This window comes from Sinohyriopsis cumingii, unplaced genomic scaffold (genome assembly GCF_028554795.1).
Source record: "Sinohyriopsis cumingii isolate HCF-2022 unplaced genomic scaffold, ASM2855479v2 utg000198l, whole genome shotgun sequence".
Taxonomy (NCBI): domain Eukaryota; kingdom Metazoa; phylum Mollusca; class Bivalvia; order Unionida; family Unionidae; genus Sinohyriopsis; species Sinohyriopsis cumingii.
Genome location: NW_028315875.1, coordinates 827,921 through 851,142, shown reverse-complemented (window position 1 = coordinate 851,142; position 23,222 = coordinate 827,921). Strand labels below are relative to the sequence as shown.

At 34.7% G+C, this 23,222-nt stretch overlaps 1 protein-coding gene across 8 annotated transcripts in view; it reads right to left on the bottom strand.

Moving 5' to 3' along the window:
- The window catches only part of LOC149774557 (uncharacterized), a 164,827-nt gene that overhangs the window by 8,355 nt on the left and 133,250 nt on the right, over positions 1 to 23,222 (bottom strand). For 7 of the 8 annotated variants that reach the window (XM_089945067.1, XM_089945069.1, XM_089945066.1 and 4 more), the window contains 5 exons: positions 17,317 to 17,384; positions 16,190 to 16,282; positions 14,395 to 14,501; positions 10,959 to 11,079; positions 5,427 to 5,477 (listed from right to left, as the gene is read on the bottom strand). In XM_089945067.1, the coding sequence (XP_089801193.1) occupies positions 5,427 to 5,477; positions 10,959 to 11,079; positions 14,395 to 14,501; positions 16,190 to 16,282; positions 17,317 to 17,384 (440 nt within the window). Of the gene's footprint in view, positions 1 to 5,411; positions 5,478 to 10,958; positions 11,080 to 14,394; positions 14,502 to 16,189; positions 16,283 to 17,316; positions 17,385 to 23,222 lie in introns of those variants that run through there. The other variant, XM_089945068.1, reaches the window with a different exon arrangement.

Below are 23,222 nucleotides of genomic sequence, written 5' to 3'. Positions count from 1 at the left end.
ATTTACATATTTTTAAAAGACAAACACTCCAATTCTAATACCAGATATCAAATCCAGATATTTTCTGTGTTTTTCTGCATCAGCAATATCAAACTGTATACTGAATTTTAATCCAATTATTTCCCTGCCAAATTCACTAGTTCCTGACAAGTTGTGCTTTCAACAGCATCAAATGTACATTCTACTAGATACAATAAGCAATCAAATCTGATAATTACTGAGACCCTGCTGAAGACATTAGTATGTTCCAAATGCTTTCCCAAAATCCGATAACATAAAAATACAAAATCATTAGTGTTTGATAATCCCTCTCCCAACACCACCTTTTGTCATGCTGGATATTTAGGAACTTATGTTTTTTTTTCTCTTCAAACACCTTCATACATGCATGTTTGGCAGTTTAAAACCATGTTTTTATGTAATAAATTAAGCTGGCAGGTATAAATATATACTATACATACCAAAATAATGGTTTTCATATATCAAGCAGGCAGCATGCATTACTCAGCATGTACAATTTAACGAACATACTGAAACTAGTTTGAATTCATCTACTGAAATTTTCTTAACATCCTGATACTTCTCAGAAAATTAGATTAATCTGGACTACAATATCCTGCAAACGATCTTTTTTCACAAAGTTACACATGACTAGTGAAGCATAAAAATACCTTATATGGTATAAAAACCAAATATGCTTCAACAAGTGCATATATGCTTTTTCTTGGTTATTACTTGAATGAAGTATGCCTTGCGGGTGGCAAACTAGTGCTAAAACAAACTTGCTGATATTGTTGGTACTTACCACCATGCACGCTTAATGTCTCGCTACCATTTAACTACACGAGTTAAATCCATCTTAATAACAAATCTAACATACATTTTATTTTCAGTTTAATATAGTTCAACACAATCTCTCAAGTTGCTCCAAGCTTCACCAAATAAGAATCCACTAATGGTCTCTAGAAATGACTGCAAAACTCAAAACTCTACACAGAGACACAGCCTGATTTGGCAGGTTAGTCAGCATCCCTAACAAGCAATTTGATCAATAAATGTACCATATTTTTGTTTCTATTTTAAACTGACCAAGCAAGTAATGTGATGATACTTAGAGAAACAATGCACCTCCAAAGTAGAGAGCTCCCAACACAATGGAGCAAGTTCTTCTAATATGTACATACACAATGATGAGGGCATTGTTTTTTTTATATTGTTGATGTATGATTATTATGACGAGTCTCAACTTCACAAAAGCAATATGTTAAGTGCAGAGTTAGAAATTACTTCCGTTTAATCATGAAAACAGATGGAATATAGTTAAAAAAGACCACCATACACTAGATGCATACAGCTAGGCAAATAAGCAATAGCTGTCTTTGCCATTACCATGCTTTACACTGACCATGCATCAAACTGTATAATATGTATGCAGATCACCTTTACAGTGTGCATGGAATCCCAAATATAACAAAGAGCATCAACCCTAATATCATGCAACCATTTTGCAATGGCATATAATAAGCACAAACAACCTTGACTAGCTTAAACAAATAAACCTATATGCTTACTATCCATACATTCAACTATACAATGTATATTCAATAGATCAAAGCCTGCTAAAATTAGTTTCAATACTTTTGGAAATAGTTTAGAACAGCCTTCCAACCTCAGGTGATGATCCAAATCAGGGTCATGGTGGGTCCTCAGTAGGGTCATGAAAGTTCATCCAAAAGTTTTAAAATATCATAAGCCTGAGGGTTGTAAGGTTAGGAACTACTGATAAAGAAACTGACAATTCAGTACATAAACAAGCAAAATAGCTAATACTTTGGTTGTAGTTATCACCTTGGTGTACTTATTATAAATATTTCTCAAGAATGATCAAGGTAGCAGTCCTACTTATACATCCACACCAATGGCGATTGTAAAATCTTTAAGCCCATGTACAGCCTGCAGATACTGAACTTTCAAAATCTGAAGTCACATGCAAACTTAAAAACCATTAGGTATTAAGGAACAAAATGCAAACAAACCATTGCTTTCACTCAAATTTTAACATTTAATTAAACTATTTAGATATGTAAGGTCTGTGGCCCATAATAAATTAAACATAGATAAATAAATATCTTGCACTATTATTGTATCTTGATGATCAATAAAATAGTTTTAGTGTTACTGAATGCATCTTAACCAAAGATTTTAATTACTAAATAAAATGTAGATCCAATGCAATCATATCAAAATAGTTAATAAAAACTAGAATATTATTTACGTCTCCAAATAAAAATTGTTCATTAAATAAGATTTATATCCAATTTGTGATATTTATCACATGTACACAAAAAGATAATAAAGCATAGAAAGTGTAACCAATCACTTCTGTCTTTAAAAAACAAAATCAGAGTTCTAATCTGATGACAGAAAAAGCATTTTTAAATATCTATAAATATCTATATTTAATTTTCATTAAAAAACTACCTTTCATAGCCAGGGTCTATTCTAGAACCTACAATTTGTTGTTGGGGGGTGGGGGGGTGAAGGGCCAAATTTAAAAAGATAAATACTCTGGAGGTTTTAAAAGGTAAATGAAGGCACAATATCCCAATTTAATGAACACTATTTGCATATTTGGTCAATATTATACCATGATTTTAGAAATTACTACACATTACACAACTCAGACATTACATCTGGTTTGAAAACTCTTTCACCAATATGTGGATATGTTAATAGTTGATACGCACCATTTTCATTCACAACAAATTAAATATTGCAATATGATAGATTAAAGGCTAACTTAGCAATTAAATATTGGCATTTCAAACCTGGATATTTAACGAAGAATTGGATGCTGTTGTTGTTGTTGTGGGTTTAACGCCATTTTTCAGCACATGATAGGCTATACATGGCGGCCAGTATTAATGGTGAGGAAGAACCCGGGAAATCCCCGGAGAGAACCACCAACCCTTGAGAAGCTACTGGCAAGTTTTCTCACATACCCACATTGGCTGAATCTGAGACTCGAACTCAAGCAGACAGGTGAGATGGCAGTGATCCATAATGGACAGCACTTTAGACCACTCGGTCACTCAGGGCCCCAGAATTGGACGCATGTATGCATACAGATTTATGATGACTCTGCTTCCCAATTTAAAGTTTCAGCTTTTATTGAATCTTTTTATTTACAATAATTATAGCAAATCTATCTGATGGGAATGAGCAGTGTTTAAAATCTGATTTTCAGATCATATTTAATATGCTGGAAATGATTACTACAATCTTGATCCCCATAATTATTTCTTTCAAACTTTATCTCATTTTGATCTTACATATTTTGCTGATCAAAATTCTTTCTAAAGATAAAAGCATAATTAATATGCAGTCTCTTCCCCATAATCGAAATCTTACAAGACCATGATGATTTAAATCCACACACCAGGATGACCAGTCCTAACACTAACCTATTAATGCTCAGCACAAAGCGAGGCAGTGGTTAGTACTATTTTTGTAAGTCTTTGGTATGACTTAGCTAGGGATCGAACCACGACCTCCCGCATCTGAGGCAGGCGGTCTAACCACTAGGCCACTGGAGCAGTCTCACAAATAATCATATTCAACCAAAATCTTGATGACATAGGCCTATTTACCAAGTTTAATCAAAATGTTATAAAAAAATAGTTCTACAGTGGTAACCCCCCAAACAAAACAGTCATGTAGATATAAAATCTCCTGATAAATAAGCATATGTTTTGCTCATAGTAAAAATCAGGTTATAAATACAGTCGCTCATATAGAAAGAAGCCCAGCCAATCACATACGAAACCACCTCATTAATATGCAAAGATCTTACTTATAATAAAACATATACCATATCTTGATGACATAAGATTATAAACCTAGTGTGATAAAATTATGATAAAAAATTTGGTTGAGAACATGTTAATAAATTTAGCTATTTAGCCTATGCATCAAGTTTGAGGAAACTGGATCAGATTACCATCTTTTGAATAGAGCTCAAACTCATGCAACCACATGCTGGCATCATGTGTATATCCTCCACATTACCGAACTCACATGAGCCCTTGATCACATATGCATATATTCAGAGCTTGATCAAATTCCGATAAAAGAAAATACAACTTCCTGAGTGATAACAAGCTTATTAATGGCTCTTGCTTGTTATCAAATTCAAACAAGGTTTTAAAGATATAAGCCCATATTCCAAATCTGATGCATTTCTCTTGACACCAATACTTCAACCATATAATTAAAGTGTTGCTGTTGATACACTGTTTAAAAATTGTTAAGAAACCAGAGTTTTTTGTTGACAGGTGATTGTTTAATTCATGTCTTGCATCAGAAAATTCAGTAGGTGATATTTATAGCAAGTTTTACAATAAAGCCACTCTCTGATTAAATTCTTCCATGGAGATTTTCACTATTTAATAAAGCTGTCAAAATTTTCAAAAACTTCTCCCAGGTACCTATGATCAGTTACCTGGGTATGCAATCAAATGTTAATTGCATAATTGCATTAAATGTATATAATCCTGAAATTCACAGTATCCAATAAATATCACTGCCTAATGTAATCTACTACAAAGTCTAAACATTTATCCTAATTGTCTGATAAATTTCGGAAATACTCCATATCTAGTAAATCGTTGTGGTCTAATCATTGCAAATACTGTCCGACTCCCTTTCCTTGGTCTCACTTCATTGCAGATTCTTGTTTATAGACAGAGCTTGAGCTTTGTAAGTAACTATTTGATCATACAGTTTGTGAAATCTCCTAAAGGGTATAACTGAGTCTGTTTTGTGGCAAGATCAAATAACCACCCTCTGCTACTTGCCATTGTATTACTGTATTACACTTTTTGAGACACAATGAAAAGGTTTTCACATGGGCAAACAAGCTATAGAAATTAAGGTCAGTTATTTACTGGATGAGTTAGGCCTCTGCTTGGCACTGCAAAAGTACATGGATTCAAAGCTGAGTCAAAAGGATTTTCAACTTGAAAACAAAGTGAATGTTGCCTTAATAAGCATTGGTAGAAAACATATATGGTAAACTGGTACACTATGGCTCATTTTATTACCCAGGTTATTACCAATAGGCATGTACCTGAGTTCCCAGATACCAATTGTCAGCTTTGCTATTAAACAAAATTCTCTTTAAGAAACAAGTTCCTAAAATTTCCTCAAAGGAAATAACAAATCATCACTAAGTACAGCTGCACAGTTGCCTATATTCCACAGTGAAAGGATGTCCTATTATTAAGCCATAAACATTTTCCAGCAAATAGGCATCATGTATAAGAAAATATGTTTCTAATTTCTCCAACAGATATTTAATTACAGTGACGGATGATAAATGAAGAATGAAAAATTGTATCACAAGTGTAACATCAGTTTCCACCCACTTTTGCGATAAGTTCATCACATATTGCCGTCAATTCCAGGTTCTCCTTAACCTGAAATGAAAATTTAATATACCATTAGACCAACAAAACGGCTGGGGCCTGCATGTCAAGCCCATAATGAAAGCATAATGTCAACATGTATGTGACTTTGACTCCTAAAGTTAAAGGTTAGGCAAACATGCTGATCAAAAGATTCATCCCTAGTAAAATAATAATATATCTGAGATTCATCCCTTGTATGATAACACTGTATCTAAGAGATTCATCCCAATTATAACAATGTATCAAAGAGATTCATCCCAAGTATAATAACAATGTATCAAAGAGATTCATCCCAAGTATAATAACAATGTATCAAAGAGATTCATCCCAGGTATAACAATGTATAAAAGAGATTCATCCCAAGTATAATGACAATGTACAAAAGAAAGAGATTCATCCCAAGTATACTAACTATGTATCAAAGAGATTCATCCCAGGTGTAACAATGTATTAAAGAGATTCATCCTAGGTATAACAATGTACCAAAGAGATTCATCCCAGGTATAACAATGTATCAAAGAGGTTCATCCCAAGTATAATAACAATGTATAAAAGAAAGAGATTCATTCCAAGTATACTAACAATGTATCAAAGAGATTCATCTCAAAGTATAATAACAATGTATAAAAGAGATTCATCCCAGGTATAACAATGTAGCAAAGAGATTCATCCAAGTATGATAACAATGTATCAAAGAGATTCATCCCAAGTATACTAACAATGTATCAAAGAGACTCATCCCAAATATGATAAGAATGTAACAAAGGATTTAGGAAATATTAAGCATATGAAGAAACTTTAACGAAAACCTTGATTTTACATTACAAAATAATAACACCAGCTACTTTTCAGAATGGATTCCAGAACTCATCTGCATTAGCTCTAAATCCAACCTTGATAGCTAATCTGACCCATTTATGGTAGTTTAAGATTTTAATAAACACAACAACATTGTTGCTCTTCATAAATTATTAAGTTATTAAACTGAAGAAACTAATTTTAATATGTTGATCGTGTCTTCTTGTTATTATATTGTCTTTGAACTTCTAACAATTTACGCTGAAATGTAAAAGGTATCTATATAATCAACATTGGACTCGTTCACTATTTCAAACTTGGTGCATTGTTTGAAACACAAAACAAGTCTATTAAAAAATACTAAAATACTAAATACTAAGTGGTAATGTGTAAATATGAGTAAAAATCAAAGTATATAACACACAGATATATATATATACACACGCACACCCTATGGGGGGATGAAGGTAACGTGGTAGGAAAAACATGGACAACCAGTGTGTTATATTCACTAATTTATGGTAAGCTACTAAAGTGCACAAGTATTTTGTAATGCAACATTTATTTTGTGACTGAGATTTTCTGTTTACATTTTGTCTATAATTTGAGAATACTGTTGATGACAATGTTATCAAATTGAGTGCCATCATGTCTGCATAAGATAAATGATAACCTGCAAATTGCACACTGTCAAAGCTTTATGTCATTAAAAACAAAACTGATTATACAACTGTCTCCAGATAAGTAAGGTAAAATCTACATCCTACTATTTACTTACAAAGTCATGACAAAAAGAAAACAACTCCAAGAATTAGGATTAAAAGGTTCAGTCTAGTATCCAGTCAAAATTAATACTGTATGCACTTGCATACAAGTTGAATCAAACTGCAGAAAGCAAAGATCCTAATCTGCCGTAGCATAATGTACCTGCAGATCACAGTCTATGTTGTTTATTCTACTGATTACTCCTAACAAACTGCACAGACCCAGATCTGCTGGTGCATTATGTGATGGCACATCTGGGTTGGATTCATAACTGAGTATATATGGTATATAAAAAAATGTGCATTTTTCTTTGGTTACATTTTACATTTCCCATTTTAAAAAGCTTTAGACAGTCCGATATACTGAAACAAAAGTAACTATCAGATATATTTTGTATAAACTCTTCCCTGTAAGTAACCAGTCTGAATATTCTAGAAAGTCACAAGATAATGTTGTTGTTGTTGTTGTTTTTGTTGTTGTAGGGTTTAACGCCATTTTTCAGCACAAGATAGGCTATACATGGCGGCCAGTATAAATGGTGGAAGAACCCGGGAAACCCCTGGAAAGAACCATCGACCCATGAGAAACTACTGGCAAGCTTCCTCACATAACCGCATTAGCCGAATCCAAGACTCGAACTCACGCAGACAGAGGTGAGAGAGCAGTGATCCGTAACAGTGAGCGCTTTAGACCACTCAGCCACTCGGGGCCCCCACAAGATAAAAATTGTTGGGAAAAATAAGTGATGGAAGACAAAGATCTACAGAAATTTTTACCTTTTGGTGTGACCAAATTCTTAAATCATAATCTTTCTGTGATTAGTATACAAACCAAACTAATTTCAGAATTCCAGATAAAACCAAAAAAATTCCAAGACTACTAAAAGTTGCCTGGATACTTTAAACTGACAAATTTTACATGTATGTACATTTTTTTAAAACGTCAAACAAACTTTATCAAGTTATTTCTTATATTAAGTATATAATACAGAACATACAACAGACAGTTTGTCAGGTCATATTAAGTGTATATAAATCAGAACATACAAGACAGTTTTGTTGATTCATATTAAGTATATAATACAGAACATACAGCAGACAGTTTGTAAACTGATGATTTGTTTAATGAAGGAAATATGCCGTACAGTAAAACCTGTCAATAGCAGCCACAATTGGAAATGGTCAAACTAGCCCTTTATACACAAGTGGCTTCAGAATAAAGGTTAACTGTTCAAAATTAATTTTTGTGAACAAATACCATGTATGCACTGAATACCTAACAAATGATAATATAATATAACATAATATAATATAATATAATATAATATAATATAATATAATATCATATCATATCATATAATATAATATAACATTATTATTATTATTATTATTATTTCCAGCAACTGGCATAATTTCCTGTTGAGAATATTCACCATGTAAATTTATCATTAATACATTCTTGAAGGTAAGGCTTTAATTCATAGGTTTATTCAAGTTTTACCTACTATCTATTTTTCATGTACTTCACTTGCTTATATATATGTGGTAAGGATATTTTGGTTTAGTGCCTTACAGAGCAGTAAAACAAGTAGGTTTTTAGTGCCAAGGCAACTGGAGTAAAGTGCCCCATGCAAGGATACACCACAACAGTAAACCCTCGCTGGTCCAATGGTAGGATCTGAACATGCACATTTGTGGTTATGGTTCCAGCATGCTAACCACTGAGCCACAGTGTGGCTCCCTTGGTAAGGAGACAGCAAGATATGCTGCATGTATATTACACCAATAGTCAGTGGTCTCAGAAGTAACAGACCCGGGCCAAATATACAAAGTGTTAAGCCAATGATTGAAGGTCATCTTTGTCCAAAGACTTTTGATGCTAAAGTGTCAACCCAATGACTGAAGGTCACCTTTGTTCAAAGACATGTGATGCTAAAGTGACAACCCAATGATTGAAGGTCACCTTTGTTCAAAGCCTTGTGATGATAAAGTGTCAACCCAATGACTGGATGTCACCATTGTTCAAAGATTTGCAATGCTAAAGTGTCAACTCAATGACTGAAGGTCACCTTTGTTCAAAGACTTGTGATGCTAAAGTGACAACCCAATGACTGAAGGTCACCTTTGTTCAAAGCCTTGTGATGCTAAAGTGTCAACTCAATGACTGAAGGTCACCTTTGTTCAAAGACATGTGATGCTAAAGAGACAACCCAATGACTGAAGGTCACCTTTGTTCAAAGCCTTGTGATGCTAAAGTGACAACCCAATGACTGAAGGTCACCTTTGTTCAAAGCCTTGTGATGCTAAAGTGTCAACTCAATGACTGAAGGTCACCTTTGTTCAAAGACATGTGATGCTAAAGAGACAACCCAATGACTGAAGGTCACCTTTGTTCAAAGCCTTGTGATGCTAAAGTGTCAACTCAATGACTGAAGATCACCTTTGTTCAAAGACTTGTGATGCTAAAGTGTCAATCCAATCACTGGATGTCACCTTTGTTGAAAGACCCAATGACTGAAGATCAACCTTTGTTCAAAGACATGCGATGATAAAGTGTCAACCCAATAATTGAAGCTCATCTTTGCTCAAAAACTTGTGTTGATAAAGTATCTACCAAATAAATGAAGATCACCTTTATTTATAGACTTATAGTGATAAAGTTTAAAAACCAAAGTCTGAAGGTCACCTTTGTTTGAAGACGTGCAATAATAAAGTTTCAATCCAATGACTGAAGGTCACCTTTGTTCAAAGGCTTGTGATGAATTTTAAGTTGAAACACTAATCCTGCCATGTATTTGCTATCAAATAAGTTTCATCCCTAGTTCTGTGTTTGATACTCTCACAGCAGTCATTAAATATTTTTAAACAACAGAATATATTGTATGAAAAAATGCTTGTAATGTTCATCCACTATCTTTTATTAGATTCCAAAGTGTAAGTGCCAATTAGCATTTTTGTCCAAAACATGGATGGATATTTAATGTGATCAGGAATGAACATTGCAAGTATCTGTTAATTTTTCTCAGACCAGAATGCATTTTGAACATATACAGATTTATGCAGATATTTCCATAATATTATGATCTTTACTCTGTGTGTGTGTGTGTGTGTGTGTATGTCTTGGATTTTTAATGTAGCTTTAACAATTTTTCAGTCATATTGCTATGATGTCTGCAATGTGGCAGTTTATAGTGATGTCTAGCACTGGTGCATCATGACGCAGACATGCAGCATGATGTCCCACCCAGTCATATTATCCTGACGCCAGGCTGACTAGTCCTAACACGAACCTCTTAATGCTGAGCGATAACCAAGGCAGCTGTTAGTACCATTTTTGTAAGTCTTTGGTATGACTCGGCCGGGGATCAAACCTACAACCTCCTGCATCCGTGGGCTTTAGTCTATTGTTTTTTTACTTACAATAGTTATAATCCACTTATCAGACAGAAATTTGCAGTGTCTTAAAGATGCATTTAATTTTTCACACATAAAAGATTTGTAGAAAGAGCTCATTATGACCCAATGAGTGATTCCAAAACTATTATTATTATTATTGTGCGAAAACTAAAAGAAATATTTGATAAGATCACATTTCATAAACTAAAGTAAATTCTGGGTAAACTTAATTCTCTATCAATCCTTTACTAAAAAATACATTCAATAAGGTAATCCTCTCATCCCTCCAAAAGAACACCAAGTCATTGACTGAGGGAATCAGATGACTGTTTAATACATTACCTTTATAGAAGAAATTAAACTGGGGGAAAATCTCAATGGTCACTGAATAAAGGTTGCCTGTATAGAAAGGTGACTATTAGGGCAGGTTTTACTGTTATTTAATATATTACAAAAATTCAAATTATGCTGAAATATTGATTTACACTACATATCAACTGTCCCAGGTAGTTTCAGGGGAGAATACTCTTACCTTTTGTTCCAGACTCCTTTCAAGTCCCTGAACTTTCAGATCTGTTTTTCTAAGAGCAGCCTCTAACCTAGCCACTTCTGATGTTGTTGACTTTCTCAACTTATCCATCTCCTGATTGGCTCTACAAATACGAAATAAAACATTTATCACAATTCATTTAATTTTGCTTTTATTTATTTCAACTGCACAATAAGTACCAACAAATTTTACAACATGCTCTTGGTGGCCTTGTAGTTGGCTTGATGTTCTATTTCAGGTGTATGGTGTCTTAACCCTTTAGCTACAACTGCCGCATCTAAGCATCTCCTGTAAATAGCTCCTGAACCCCACTGACGCATATATGCAGTGCTGATAAGCCTAGTTTACTACCCCAGTGTCGCTTATGTGCATAAAGTTCAGTAGTACTTGAAACCCCAATGTCACATCTAAGCTAACTAAACGTTCATTGGTTGAAAGTACAGAAAGAAGTTTACATATTTTTGATTATCATAACCAATGTAAAGACTGTTTACTCAATATTTTGATACAAGTGTTAAAGCTGAGAGGCTAAATTTAGACACACTGTAAAGCCTTTTCTGCGCTTTACAAAACACGTGCAGTTGAGATAAACAAAGATGGATTCTGATTCAGATATGAGCAGCTTTAAAGGGTTCAGTGCAAGCGATATGAAGATTTAAATGGATCATTCTTTGAAAATGGATCACATATTGATGTTAGTCCCATTTCAACACCAGATGTGATTTTTAATTGATGATGAGGCCGACATAGTCCCATCTGCACAATGGAGTGATGACCTCACTGTGTTCGAGATCAAAGATTTTGGTTCTCATATTGGTTCAACAACTGAGCTGGACCACTAAGCAATGAGAAAGATTTCATTCAAGCATACTGAAAGGCCAATTTCAATTTCAATTTTCTGAGATAAAGTGATGGTTCATTTACGTAAAGTCAACACAGACACTTGAAGGGGTAGTTCTACATGGTCCCTGACTGTGCACTGGATCAATCAGCTGGAGGTAGGATTTACACGTTTATCCATCACAATCAGGCCACAGTCAAGTTTTCATCTTACAAAATGACGTTCCAATAAGCTTCTCAAATTGTATTTGACACGATTCATTTTAAATCCAGGAAGAAAAGTGAGTTTATGGTCTAAAATAAGGCCTAAAAGTTGGCTCATCTCCACATTAGAAACAAAACAACAGTCACGATAAAAGCTTTGGATCATCATGAATAAAAATATATGTGGCAGAAATGTGTACTGCTTCTAATTTTTAAAATTTGGACCTGTTTTGTTCTGCCCATTTCTTAATTTTGTTGATGCTCATTTGTAGTTGATGTTCAATAGTATGCATAGTCTTTGATCTGTTGATCATAAAATTGTCAACATACAAAGGACAGTCAGTTTCTGGATTAAGGCATTTCATTGTGCAATTAATTCTGATGCTGAACTGGGTGACTGACAACTGAGGTACACCCATTTCCTGAGTAGAGCTTTCAGACAGTGCGCTACCTACCTTAACTATGAAGATCCTCTCTTTCAAAAAATTGGAGATAATGTTGGGCAGGTGTCCTTTAGACCTAGGTTGAATATGTCATTCATTATTCAATGTGGTATCATAAGTTTTCCCCCCAAGTAAAAAAAGATGGCAACAATATGTTCTTTCTTTATGAAAGCATCTCTAATAAATGGTACAGGTCCGACAAGATGCTCTATTGTGCCTATGTGACATCTGAATCCTCACTGAACATAGTAGGTTGTTGGATGTGAGATAGCAGAGTAGTCTATTGTTTATCATCCATTCCACGGTTTAGCAAACTTATTAATATTATGGGACAATAGTTGGAAGGGTCAGTTTGGTCCTTTTCTGGTTTGGGTATATTACTATTGCATTTTGCAATGAATCCTGAAAGCCACCATTTTCCTAAATTTTATTATTATTCGTGTATTTAAACACAGTGTTTCAGAAGCTGATAGTGGATATCATCTAGTGCTGCTTAAGCATCAGGGATATCATCTTGTCCTGCTTAAGTGTCTGGGATATCCTCTAGTCCTGCTTAAGTGTCTGGGATATCATCTAGTCCTGTTTAAGTGTCTGGGATATCATCTAATCCTGTTTAAGTGTCAGGGATATCATCTAGTCCAGCTTAGGATCAGGGATAACATCTAGTCCAGTTTAAGTGTCAGGTATATCATCTAGTCCTGCTTAAGTGTCAAAGATATCATCTAGTCCTGCTTAAATGTCTGGGACATTACCTAGTCCTCTTTTAAGTGTCAAGGATATCATCTAGTCCTGTCTGGGATATCATATTTTCCTGCTGAAGTGTCTGGGATATCCTCTATTCCTGCTTAAGTGTCTGGGATATCATCTAGTTATGCTTAAGTGTCTGGGACATTATCTAGTCCTCTTTTAAGTGTCAAGGATATCGTCCAGTCCAGTCTGGGATATCATCTAGTCCTACTTAAGTGTCTGGGATATCATATAGTCCTGTTTAAGTGTCTGGGATATCATCTTGTCCTGCTTAAGTGTCTGGGACATTATCTAGTTCTCTTTTAAGTGTCAAGGATATCGTCTAGTCCAGTCTGGGATATCATCTTGTCCGACTTAAGTGTCTGGGATATCATATAGTCCTGTTTAAGTGTCTGGGATATCATCTTGTCCTGCTTAAGTGTCTGGGACATTATCTAGTCCTCTTTTAAGTGTCAAGGATATTGTCTAGTCCAGTCTGGGATATCATCTTGTCCTACTTAAGTGTCTGGGATATCATCTTGTCCTACTTAAGTGTCTGGGATATCATCTTGTCCTACTTAAGTGTCTGGGATATCATCTAGTCCTGCTTAAGTGTCAGGAAATCATCTAGTCCTGCTTCACTTCTGGGACATTATCTAGCCCTGTTTAAGTGTCAAGGATATCATGTAGTCCTGCTTAAGTGTCTGGGATATCATATAGTCCTGCTTAAGTGTCTGGGATATCATCTAGTCCTGCTTAAGTGTCAAGGATATCATCTAGTCTTGCTTAAGTGTTAGGGACTCGTTCAAGACACTCTTGGACAGTGAAAGATTTGTAACCGCATGCATCAGCAGATTAAACATTTGAGGATCATTTTCTCTTTTTGACATGGCAGAGGTTTTTATAATAATTCTCTTGTGAGGAGTTCTTAGAGAATATTTAGGTCAAATTATTTTTTGAGAGACAAGGTCACAAAACATTGTTACTCCCTAAAATGGAACTTTCCAAGCAAAAGGCCTGAAAAATGACGGAAACATGATTGCAGCTTGTGTGCAATTAGAAAAGCCATTAGTGACTGACACCTCAGCTTTCATATTTGTTTATTTTCAAATCAAATACATTCAGAAATTCACACCAGTAAAATGAATTTTAAATAATGAGGAATAAAATAATGGAGGCAACTCATTAAGAACGAGAAAACTTACATATCTAGTTTTTCTTCAGCTTGCAGCCTGATTGCTGCACATTTGTCTTCTGCCTCTTTCAGCTTCACCTGGTAATCCTGTACACACTTCTTCAATATTTCTTCATTCTGCAACACCAATTATTAATAGACAATTAAACACATTAGTTTTTAATGAATCAGCTATTTCCTTCAACTGACATAGATTACTCCACTGATTCCAAGCCATCATTTGTAATCTGACTTCCTAAAACAATTTATAACATTAACCCTAATACCCAATACCATTTTTCTAAAAGATCTGCATCAAGAGAAAGCATGGAACATATTGCTACTGACTTGTTTCTAACAGAAGAAACTTGTATGTAGTGATGGCTATGCAAAAAGTATCAATTTAAATACTTCCTGCATAACTTATATTATTAAGTTAAACTCTGAAATAATTTTTTTTAAAAACTGTCATGGCTACAGTACATTACCTTCTTTTTCATAGGCAATATTGTGATTTTTTGTTATGAAGGCAAAATATGTATCATAATATTGCATTCACTAATTACAGCTGACTGAAGATCTGCTGGCCAGCAAATGGAAGAATTGGCTATCCTAATCTCCATGAGATTCCAAAAACAATCGATTGGATGTATGGCACACTCCATTGGGACCAATTATTTTCAGTTGCGTGAATGGAAGGATAGTCAATAATCTGTATGGCAATATGAGACCATGATGGCTGAAAACAGTATTAGCCAAATCAGAATGAAATCTAAGATATCATGGCTTACAGGCCTGAAGGCCTCGCTTGGACTTGTAATGGGACAGAGGGGACTTAACACCACTGGATTGCAAAATTAAAGGAGGACACTCTCCAATGGGACACTCTCCCATACACTCTAAGCCACTACTGTAGGATTACTATTCACTGGGAGGACTCTACATGGGCGAAACTAAATCATTATTAGACCAACATGGTAATGTAGAGGGTGACAATTCCCCTAATGCAAACAACTTTACTGTCACTTTCCTAATCAGTCTTCTCATCACTAACTCCATGAAGATATTAATAATAATAATAATAATAATAATAATAATAATAATGACCTTATTTAAAGAGGGTAACACAATTAGCTAAGAACTAATCTACCTTGAGGCCCTCATACAAAGGAATTTATTTATTTTAGCTGCATCTCTGAAACCACTGGATATATTGGGTTTGGAAGAATGAAATAGAGTGGGCATTTCTAATCTCAACAGGAATACTATTCCAGAGTAGAGTTCCAGAGTATTGTAAACTTTTTTAAATAACTCCTTATTTGGTTTGGGAATTTTATACTGTTTGGTAGACATGGATCGCAGGTGGGGAGTATTGGTCTAGTGTTGCCTGTATGCATTCCATGACACTGCTTCATCCATCTGTAGCTGACTGGATCTGATGATAACTGATGGCCCTTGATGCAACGGCACAGAATGGTGTCACTTTTCTGAAGATTAATCATCACTGACAACTTTTCTTAATTTTGTCAATTTCTCAGCATTGCATGTACAGTTCTGATTCTTCATCTTTTGGGACACTACTTATGACCACTATACTTTGGTCAAAGTAACCTAATTTGTAGAATTCTGAGACTATGCATAAGTTTACACTAAGCTCCATTACCTGACACTGTGAATGCAGTTATAAAATACTATGGTGAATTCATTGTAACAATTTCTACTCACTGATTAAAATCAATGTCAAAGTGACTTATTTCCACCTCCAGTGATTTTTGTTTTGGAAAATGTACAAATGCGGAATGATGCTAAGTGAATTGTTTTTTTACCTTCCTTAATCCTTCCACTACACCTTTTGTTCTCTCATATCGTTGGTGAAGGTCTGAGAAGGCTGATTCAACTGATTGCAGATCATCAAGAGCCTGACAGAATACAAGAATAATAAACGAATATTCATACAGGATGAGTAGTTCTATAATGAATGAAATCAAGAATATTATGAAATGTTTATCTTAATGTTGTAATATATAAGTTATCTTGTAAATATTTCAAACTCCTTAAAATTATATATCAAGAGAACTTGATGCTCTCTGACCACCATTATTTGAATAAACAATGTACAAATAGCAGCTGATGCTGTGACAGCCATACATACACAAAAAGCACCTGATGCTCTCTGACCACTGTTATTTATGAACACTATATTCAAAAAGCACCTGATGTTCAATGGTCACAATTATTTGAAAAAAACTATATATAAAAAGCACCTGATGCTCTGTGTCCTTCGTTATTTGAAAAAGTATATATATATATATATATATATATATATATATATATATATATATATATATATATATACACATACACACACCACCTGATTGTCAATGGCCTCCATTTAAAACAAATAATCAAAAATTATATTCTCACTCCAGGGCTGTAATGTTTTGTCCGAATATTTCATAATTATGAAAAGTCTCTCTAGAGACTCAGTTCTTTTCAATCCCCTTCTACTTAGGTAAAAAGTAAAAACCGCAACAATGACCTCATTCAAGGGTGTGGATATTTGTACACCAAGTGTTTGAACAAATTATTTGCATTCAACCAAATGAGTTTTGGTTCCCAAAATTATATAGTAGTTTTCATTTGATATTGCCATATATGACCAATGAGCTGGGAGGATAGTAAATTTATTTAAAATTTTCAATGTCATGCTCAGAACAAAACAATTATATGAAACAGGGTCTATATTAATCTTATTTTTGTACAATATAACTGCAACCTGTCCAAGTAAATTTATGGCCACAGATGTACAGCTATCTTGTAAGTTGTAAAACATGGAAATTCTTGGATCATCCTGAAAAAATGTATCAATTCTTTTCACCAAACAATGTCAAATCTGACCTTTTCTTCTACCAGATCTTTTATGCAAGCATATTTCACATTCTGCTGAACTCACCTGGTCCCTCTCCTTGACTACTTCTTCGTAAGTATTTTGAGATTCTGAGGTAGTTTTCTCCTTCTCCACTGAAATTAATAAAATTAATATTACAATATTTACATGATCGCAGACCTGCCAACTCTGACAAGCCTGTCTCAGTAAGGCAGTTGAATTTTTTCCATAATCAGTTATCAGTAAGGTGTAACAAAATATCGATAACTGCTATTGTAAAGCTGGAAAACAATTAAATAATTGATGCATCAAGGATAAACATTATATTCAACTGAAAAGTTTGTAAAGTATGCAGAGACTTTATATACCACTAGTACAGTTGCAAACTCTAGTTCCATACCCTATGCAGCTCAATGGCTTGTGGCTATCTCTCAACTTTACATAATTCTTGGGAAATTCTTTTCCATTTCACATGACAAAGGCAATCATATCTCCCGCCACAAGACATAATCAAATTGGCATGGATGTCCAATAAACATAATGATGTCCTTTCAAGCTTTTATTCACAAGAATCTGAATACTCCTTTTTTATTCTTCTGTGTTGATTATTAACACTTTTCGAGAAGCTTATTTTCTCTTTCGTCTTAAACATGCATCGCTTTCTGGATGCAATTTAAATAAATTCTAAAATCTACAGTTGGATCATGCAGATGCTGTAAAGTTAGGCTGGTTCCCTGACTAATTTCATTTATTCTAAGATAAAGCCCGGATCCAAGTAAAACACGGATGAACCAATTATCCAGATTTTTTGGCAATGATCATTTTTCCATAGTTTTTGCTAGTATGCCATAAGTCCATATTTTAAGGGTAATTTTGTAAGACTTAGGCAAAATCATGAGTTGGCAGGTCTGTGATCGTAAGCTGAAAATACAGACTGGTATGGAGGCCTGATGCCAGTGCAATAGGAGTTGAAAACCTTGCAAAGGAGACCATAATTTTTGTAATGTGTCAAGGTCAAATAAAATGGAATAGATAGACAGCTCACGCCTTTTTCAGTTACTAGATCTGTCCAGTGTATTGAAGTGTCAAGAAATGGTGTGTTCACCACAAAAATTCTTATTTCGATGACAAAAGCACAAAACAGGAGAAATATAAATAGTCAACACAGTTTATTATATGACTTCCAGGCTCGTATGTGTTTTCTCACAAAATTTATTGCTCAAAATGGTGAAATATAATATTTGCCAATTTTCAGAATGGATGTTTGATAAAGTATGTTGAAATGACAACGATGTTCCAGTGTTAAATTGCATATGAAAAAGAGCATAAATGTTCCATTTGTCCTAATTCACATAATCTCTAACTCAGATAATCCCAATTCCCAAACTAATCTTGCACAGAAAAATAGGTTAATAGTTCTCAAAATCTGTTCATATGATGTACTGAAATGGTAATGATTTTGTGCATCAAATCAAGGTTCGGAACCAGATCCGAGTTTGTGTTTTATAGTCCAATGGTAAATATGTTAGAGGCACAGTCTGGAACTAGAAGTTAACGGTGTGTAACATTTGTTGGCTGAGACACAGTTTGTCATTTTGAGCGACACAGTCTGGAACCGGACGTCAATAGTGTGTTGCTTGGGTTGAAATATGACAATGTGTGTCTTTTGTAGCAACAAAGTGTGTCATTGTGTCGGGTATATTGTTTTGACATCTAAATGACACAACCTCTACAAAATGGATGAAAATTTGTGATTTCAAAATGATACATGTAATTGAGAAAGAAATTAGATAATGCCAAGCAAAATTTCCAATGGATAGTAGATGGCAGTGTTGATGATGACACAGTGACAGTCGTCAGCAAATCCTTCTATGGGAACTTTTATCTGATATAACTAGGAAATAAAAATTGAAACAACTTCAGTGAAACATTATAGTCATTATGAGTATTAAATCAGTAGTTACTAGTCTACCTTGCTATGGATGCTTGAAATTATCAGTTGAGATGACAAGAGACTTTTGATCTGTTTGCTTGGTCTTGAAACCTTTACTGGAGTCCAGTAAAACCACAACTGCCAAAACAGTGGATCTCACCCCTATTTATAGGTTTTGGGAACACACTCAGGAAATTCATGACAAAGTTTTCACAAAACTTACAAAATATGGAAGAATTCTGAAAGCTTAACCTGCGCACCTTCTAGTGGAAAGCCGAGCACCCAATACACAAAGTAGTAAAAATGGTGCCTGATTTCAAACAAAAAAAATAGCAATCATTTCACAACAAATTATACAAAGATTCAACATTGATGATGAACAGTTTCAACATACTGGTGACAAAAAATTATGAACATACATGAGTATTACCTTAATCCTGGAGAAAAATGGATACAATTGCCTATTTCTATCTCAAAATAGAAAGTACTGTTAAGTGATAACACTTTACAATCCTATCATGTACAAACTGTGCTTCAAATATCTTTACCCACATGATAATGGATATTTAAACAAATCATTTTTCTATGATTTACATATTGTATCATATTACTTTTCTTTTGTGCAAGGGTCATATATAAAAAACTATTACTACAGTTACTATTGTTTGCATTGGAAACAGGTACAACTTTCCAACATGAATAGAATGTTAACAATAAAAGGAGATTATAAATTATCTCAAACATTAATGATATGTGCAAATGTACTTTATAAGAATACAAGTTGACAGGTAGTCAGCATTGTTTCAACATATATATATATATATATATATATATATATATATATATATATGACAAAGTGAAGAAACTCACCCATTATCACCACTTGCAGTAACTAAGAGGCTACTGGTTGTTTACCAGTTCAAGCTATATTTTGATAAGGAAGCTGGCATTTGCAGGTAGGTGTCTAAGGGTTTAATAGTAATGTAATTGGTTAAGAACTCACTGCAGAACATAATTAACCAAAACAATTACTTTCCCTTTCAAATGCATTCCCTGAAGACATTAGCGTTAGAACAAGTAAGAAGAGGAGGAAATGTATGAGCATCGAACTGCTACCATCAGCATTCTTTGAGGGATGACTTTCTGAATTCACCATAAGGATAAACCACTCCACTGATATGACGGCATCAAGACCAATGGTTATGTAACACATGACATCACTCAAATAGTGACATTTCCTTACCAAGGAAAAAGCTTTGCAAGAACCAACAAAAGTGCTAAACTCACACCCCAAATGAGACTGTGCTGACCTACCTCAAATGGGTCTTAAAGTTGTGTAGGCAGCAGCCACTGGACCCACCAGTATTTATTTCTCATCTCTGTGATGCTAGATCTTGGAGATAAATCTCAAGTAGACTGAATGTGCATACCTGCCAATGACTTCTATTACATATCAGATGAGAACAATGCATTCAAACTCAAGACTCACCAGGACAGCTCTAATTTCTTGAGTGGAAATCTCCATAATGCCTATCTGATCCTGGGACAATTTGGAATTCACAGGGTATTACACACTTCTGCAATGATGCCAGGATTTGATGGGTGATATCCACCTTTCCCGCCTTAACCAAAGAGAATGGCACTGAGGCCCATGGCTCTCTTGTGTTTCAAGTAATGCTTGAGATCATGGACCATGCATTGCTGCTTCCATCTTTATGTTGATGCATGAGACAAAGCAGATCAAAACTATTTGATTGCCCATAGATGGCAGGTGGTTTTTATCAATGAACACCAGCTGTGCCATCAGAACCATGGAACCATCTAACCTAACTAAAGAGATTTCATGTCCATTTAAAGTGCATGCTATTGAGTCAACTTGCAAGTGGCAGATAGCGCCACCAGAAAGCATCTCCTGTAAGATAGCTTCAATGAGGACAATGCTATCAGATAACACATCTTGTAAGATAGCTTCAATGAGGACAATGCTATCAGATAACACATCTTGTAAGATAGATTCAATGAGGACAATGCTATCTGATAACACATCTTGTAAGATAGATTCAATGAGGACAATGCTGTCAGATAACACGTCTTGTAAGATAGATTCAATGAGGACAATGCTATCAGATAACACGTCTTGTAAGATAGCTTCAATGAGGACAATGCTATCAGATAACACGTCTTGTAAGATAGATTCGATGAGGACAATGCTGTCAGATAACACATCTTGTAAGATAGATTCAATGAGGACAATGCTATCAGATAACACATCTTGTAAGATAGATTCAATGAGGACAATGCTGTCAGATAACATATCTTGTAAGATAGCTTCAGTGAGGACAATGCTATCAGATAACACGTCTTGTAAGATAGATTCAATGAGGACAATGCTGTCAGATAACACATCTTGTAAGACAGATTCAATGAGGACAATGCTATCAGATAACACGTCTTGTAAGATAGATTCAATGAGGACAATGCTGTCAGATAACACATCTTGTAAGATAGCTTCATTAAGGACAATGCTGTCAGATAGCACGTCTTGTAAGATAGCTTCAATGAGGACAATGTTATCAGATAACATGTCTTGTAAGACAGATTCAATGAGGTTCTGGCTATGGACTCATAAGTATCTGAGTCAAACTCATGAAAGATTCTCATTAGGAGACAAGATGAATGATTTAGACCTATTCAGGTCAGAGTTAGTCTGCGATTACTAACAAGTTCTTGTTGTGCCCTACATTTGCTCTATTATGATGCTTTAAAGAAATCATGGAACAATATTTTCTGATTAAAACAACTTTTTTCTTTTCAAAAGTCACTGAAAAAATTAGTTGGTGAGAGGTCCAAGCATTGAGAAGGATGATGTTCTTGTCTCTTCATCAGGCCCTGTAAACCTGAGACTTCTTGTAGGCTTTCAATTATCTATCACTGGGTCAAGCAGATCGTAGATCCCATGAGAGAGCAGAACCATTCTGCAAGTATGGTTCCTGATTTTATTGAGTGATTCTTGGAATAGCTGGTTGGATAATGTTGCCCTATATCCAATCCTGAATGACTGCCAAAGTGCCATCTAGGCCTCTGGATCCAGGACCTAAAAGATGAAGGCAAGCAGCCTGTGATTTCTCCTCAATGCAAAAAAAGATGCCTCCAAAGTGCCACCTGTTGGGAGGTACAATAGAGCCAAGTAGCACAGATGTATTAAGAGACACTAGGTTATCTACTTCTAGCTATTACAGTGTGATGAAAGATAGTATCCCTTTCCAATGAATCTTTAGACAGGGGAGGTGACTCCTGAACATCCCACAACTAACTCACAAAATGATAGTGATTTCTGATGGAGGAACTAATAAAACAGTAGGTGAAGCTGAACTTAAGATTTTCAGTCTTTAATTTTTCATACTGTATATAAAACATTTTAGACATATTCTCATATTATGACTAATCTGGTTAGGGCTATGAATTACTGATGGCAAAATCTGGGATATTGTAAGTTGTTAGCAAACATTTTCACATGAAATTGATGAAAATGGAGCATATTACATTTTGACTGCTATCTTAAAAAGTATTACAGTATTACAATTGTGGCAATATATGGCTTTGATCAAATAAATTCTAAAGTAAATTCCTCCATTCAAGAACACAACATAGGCTCACATTAACTATACAAAAACTAAATGTGTCTGTAAAACACATATCCAACAGAAGACCCAAAAAGTTGATACCCAAAATCGATCAAAAATAGCATTTTTTAAAGAAATATTGCTGCAATTTCAAGAAAACCTAATCAGATCATCTACATACTGATTTTGTTTGTCTATCTGAAAAGGCTTTTGCTTAATCATACTGACATGGTTATTTTGAAAAAAGTTAAAAAATGTGAAGACAAAAATTGTATAAAAATGGTTGGAAAAGATGGAAAAGCTAATCAGGTCACCTACATGTATATAATTATGCCTACCATAAATACTCATTTATAAGTAGACGCCATATGCAAACAACAAAATGTGGCAAATCAGGCGTGGGTGGGGGGTATAGT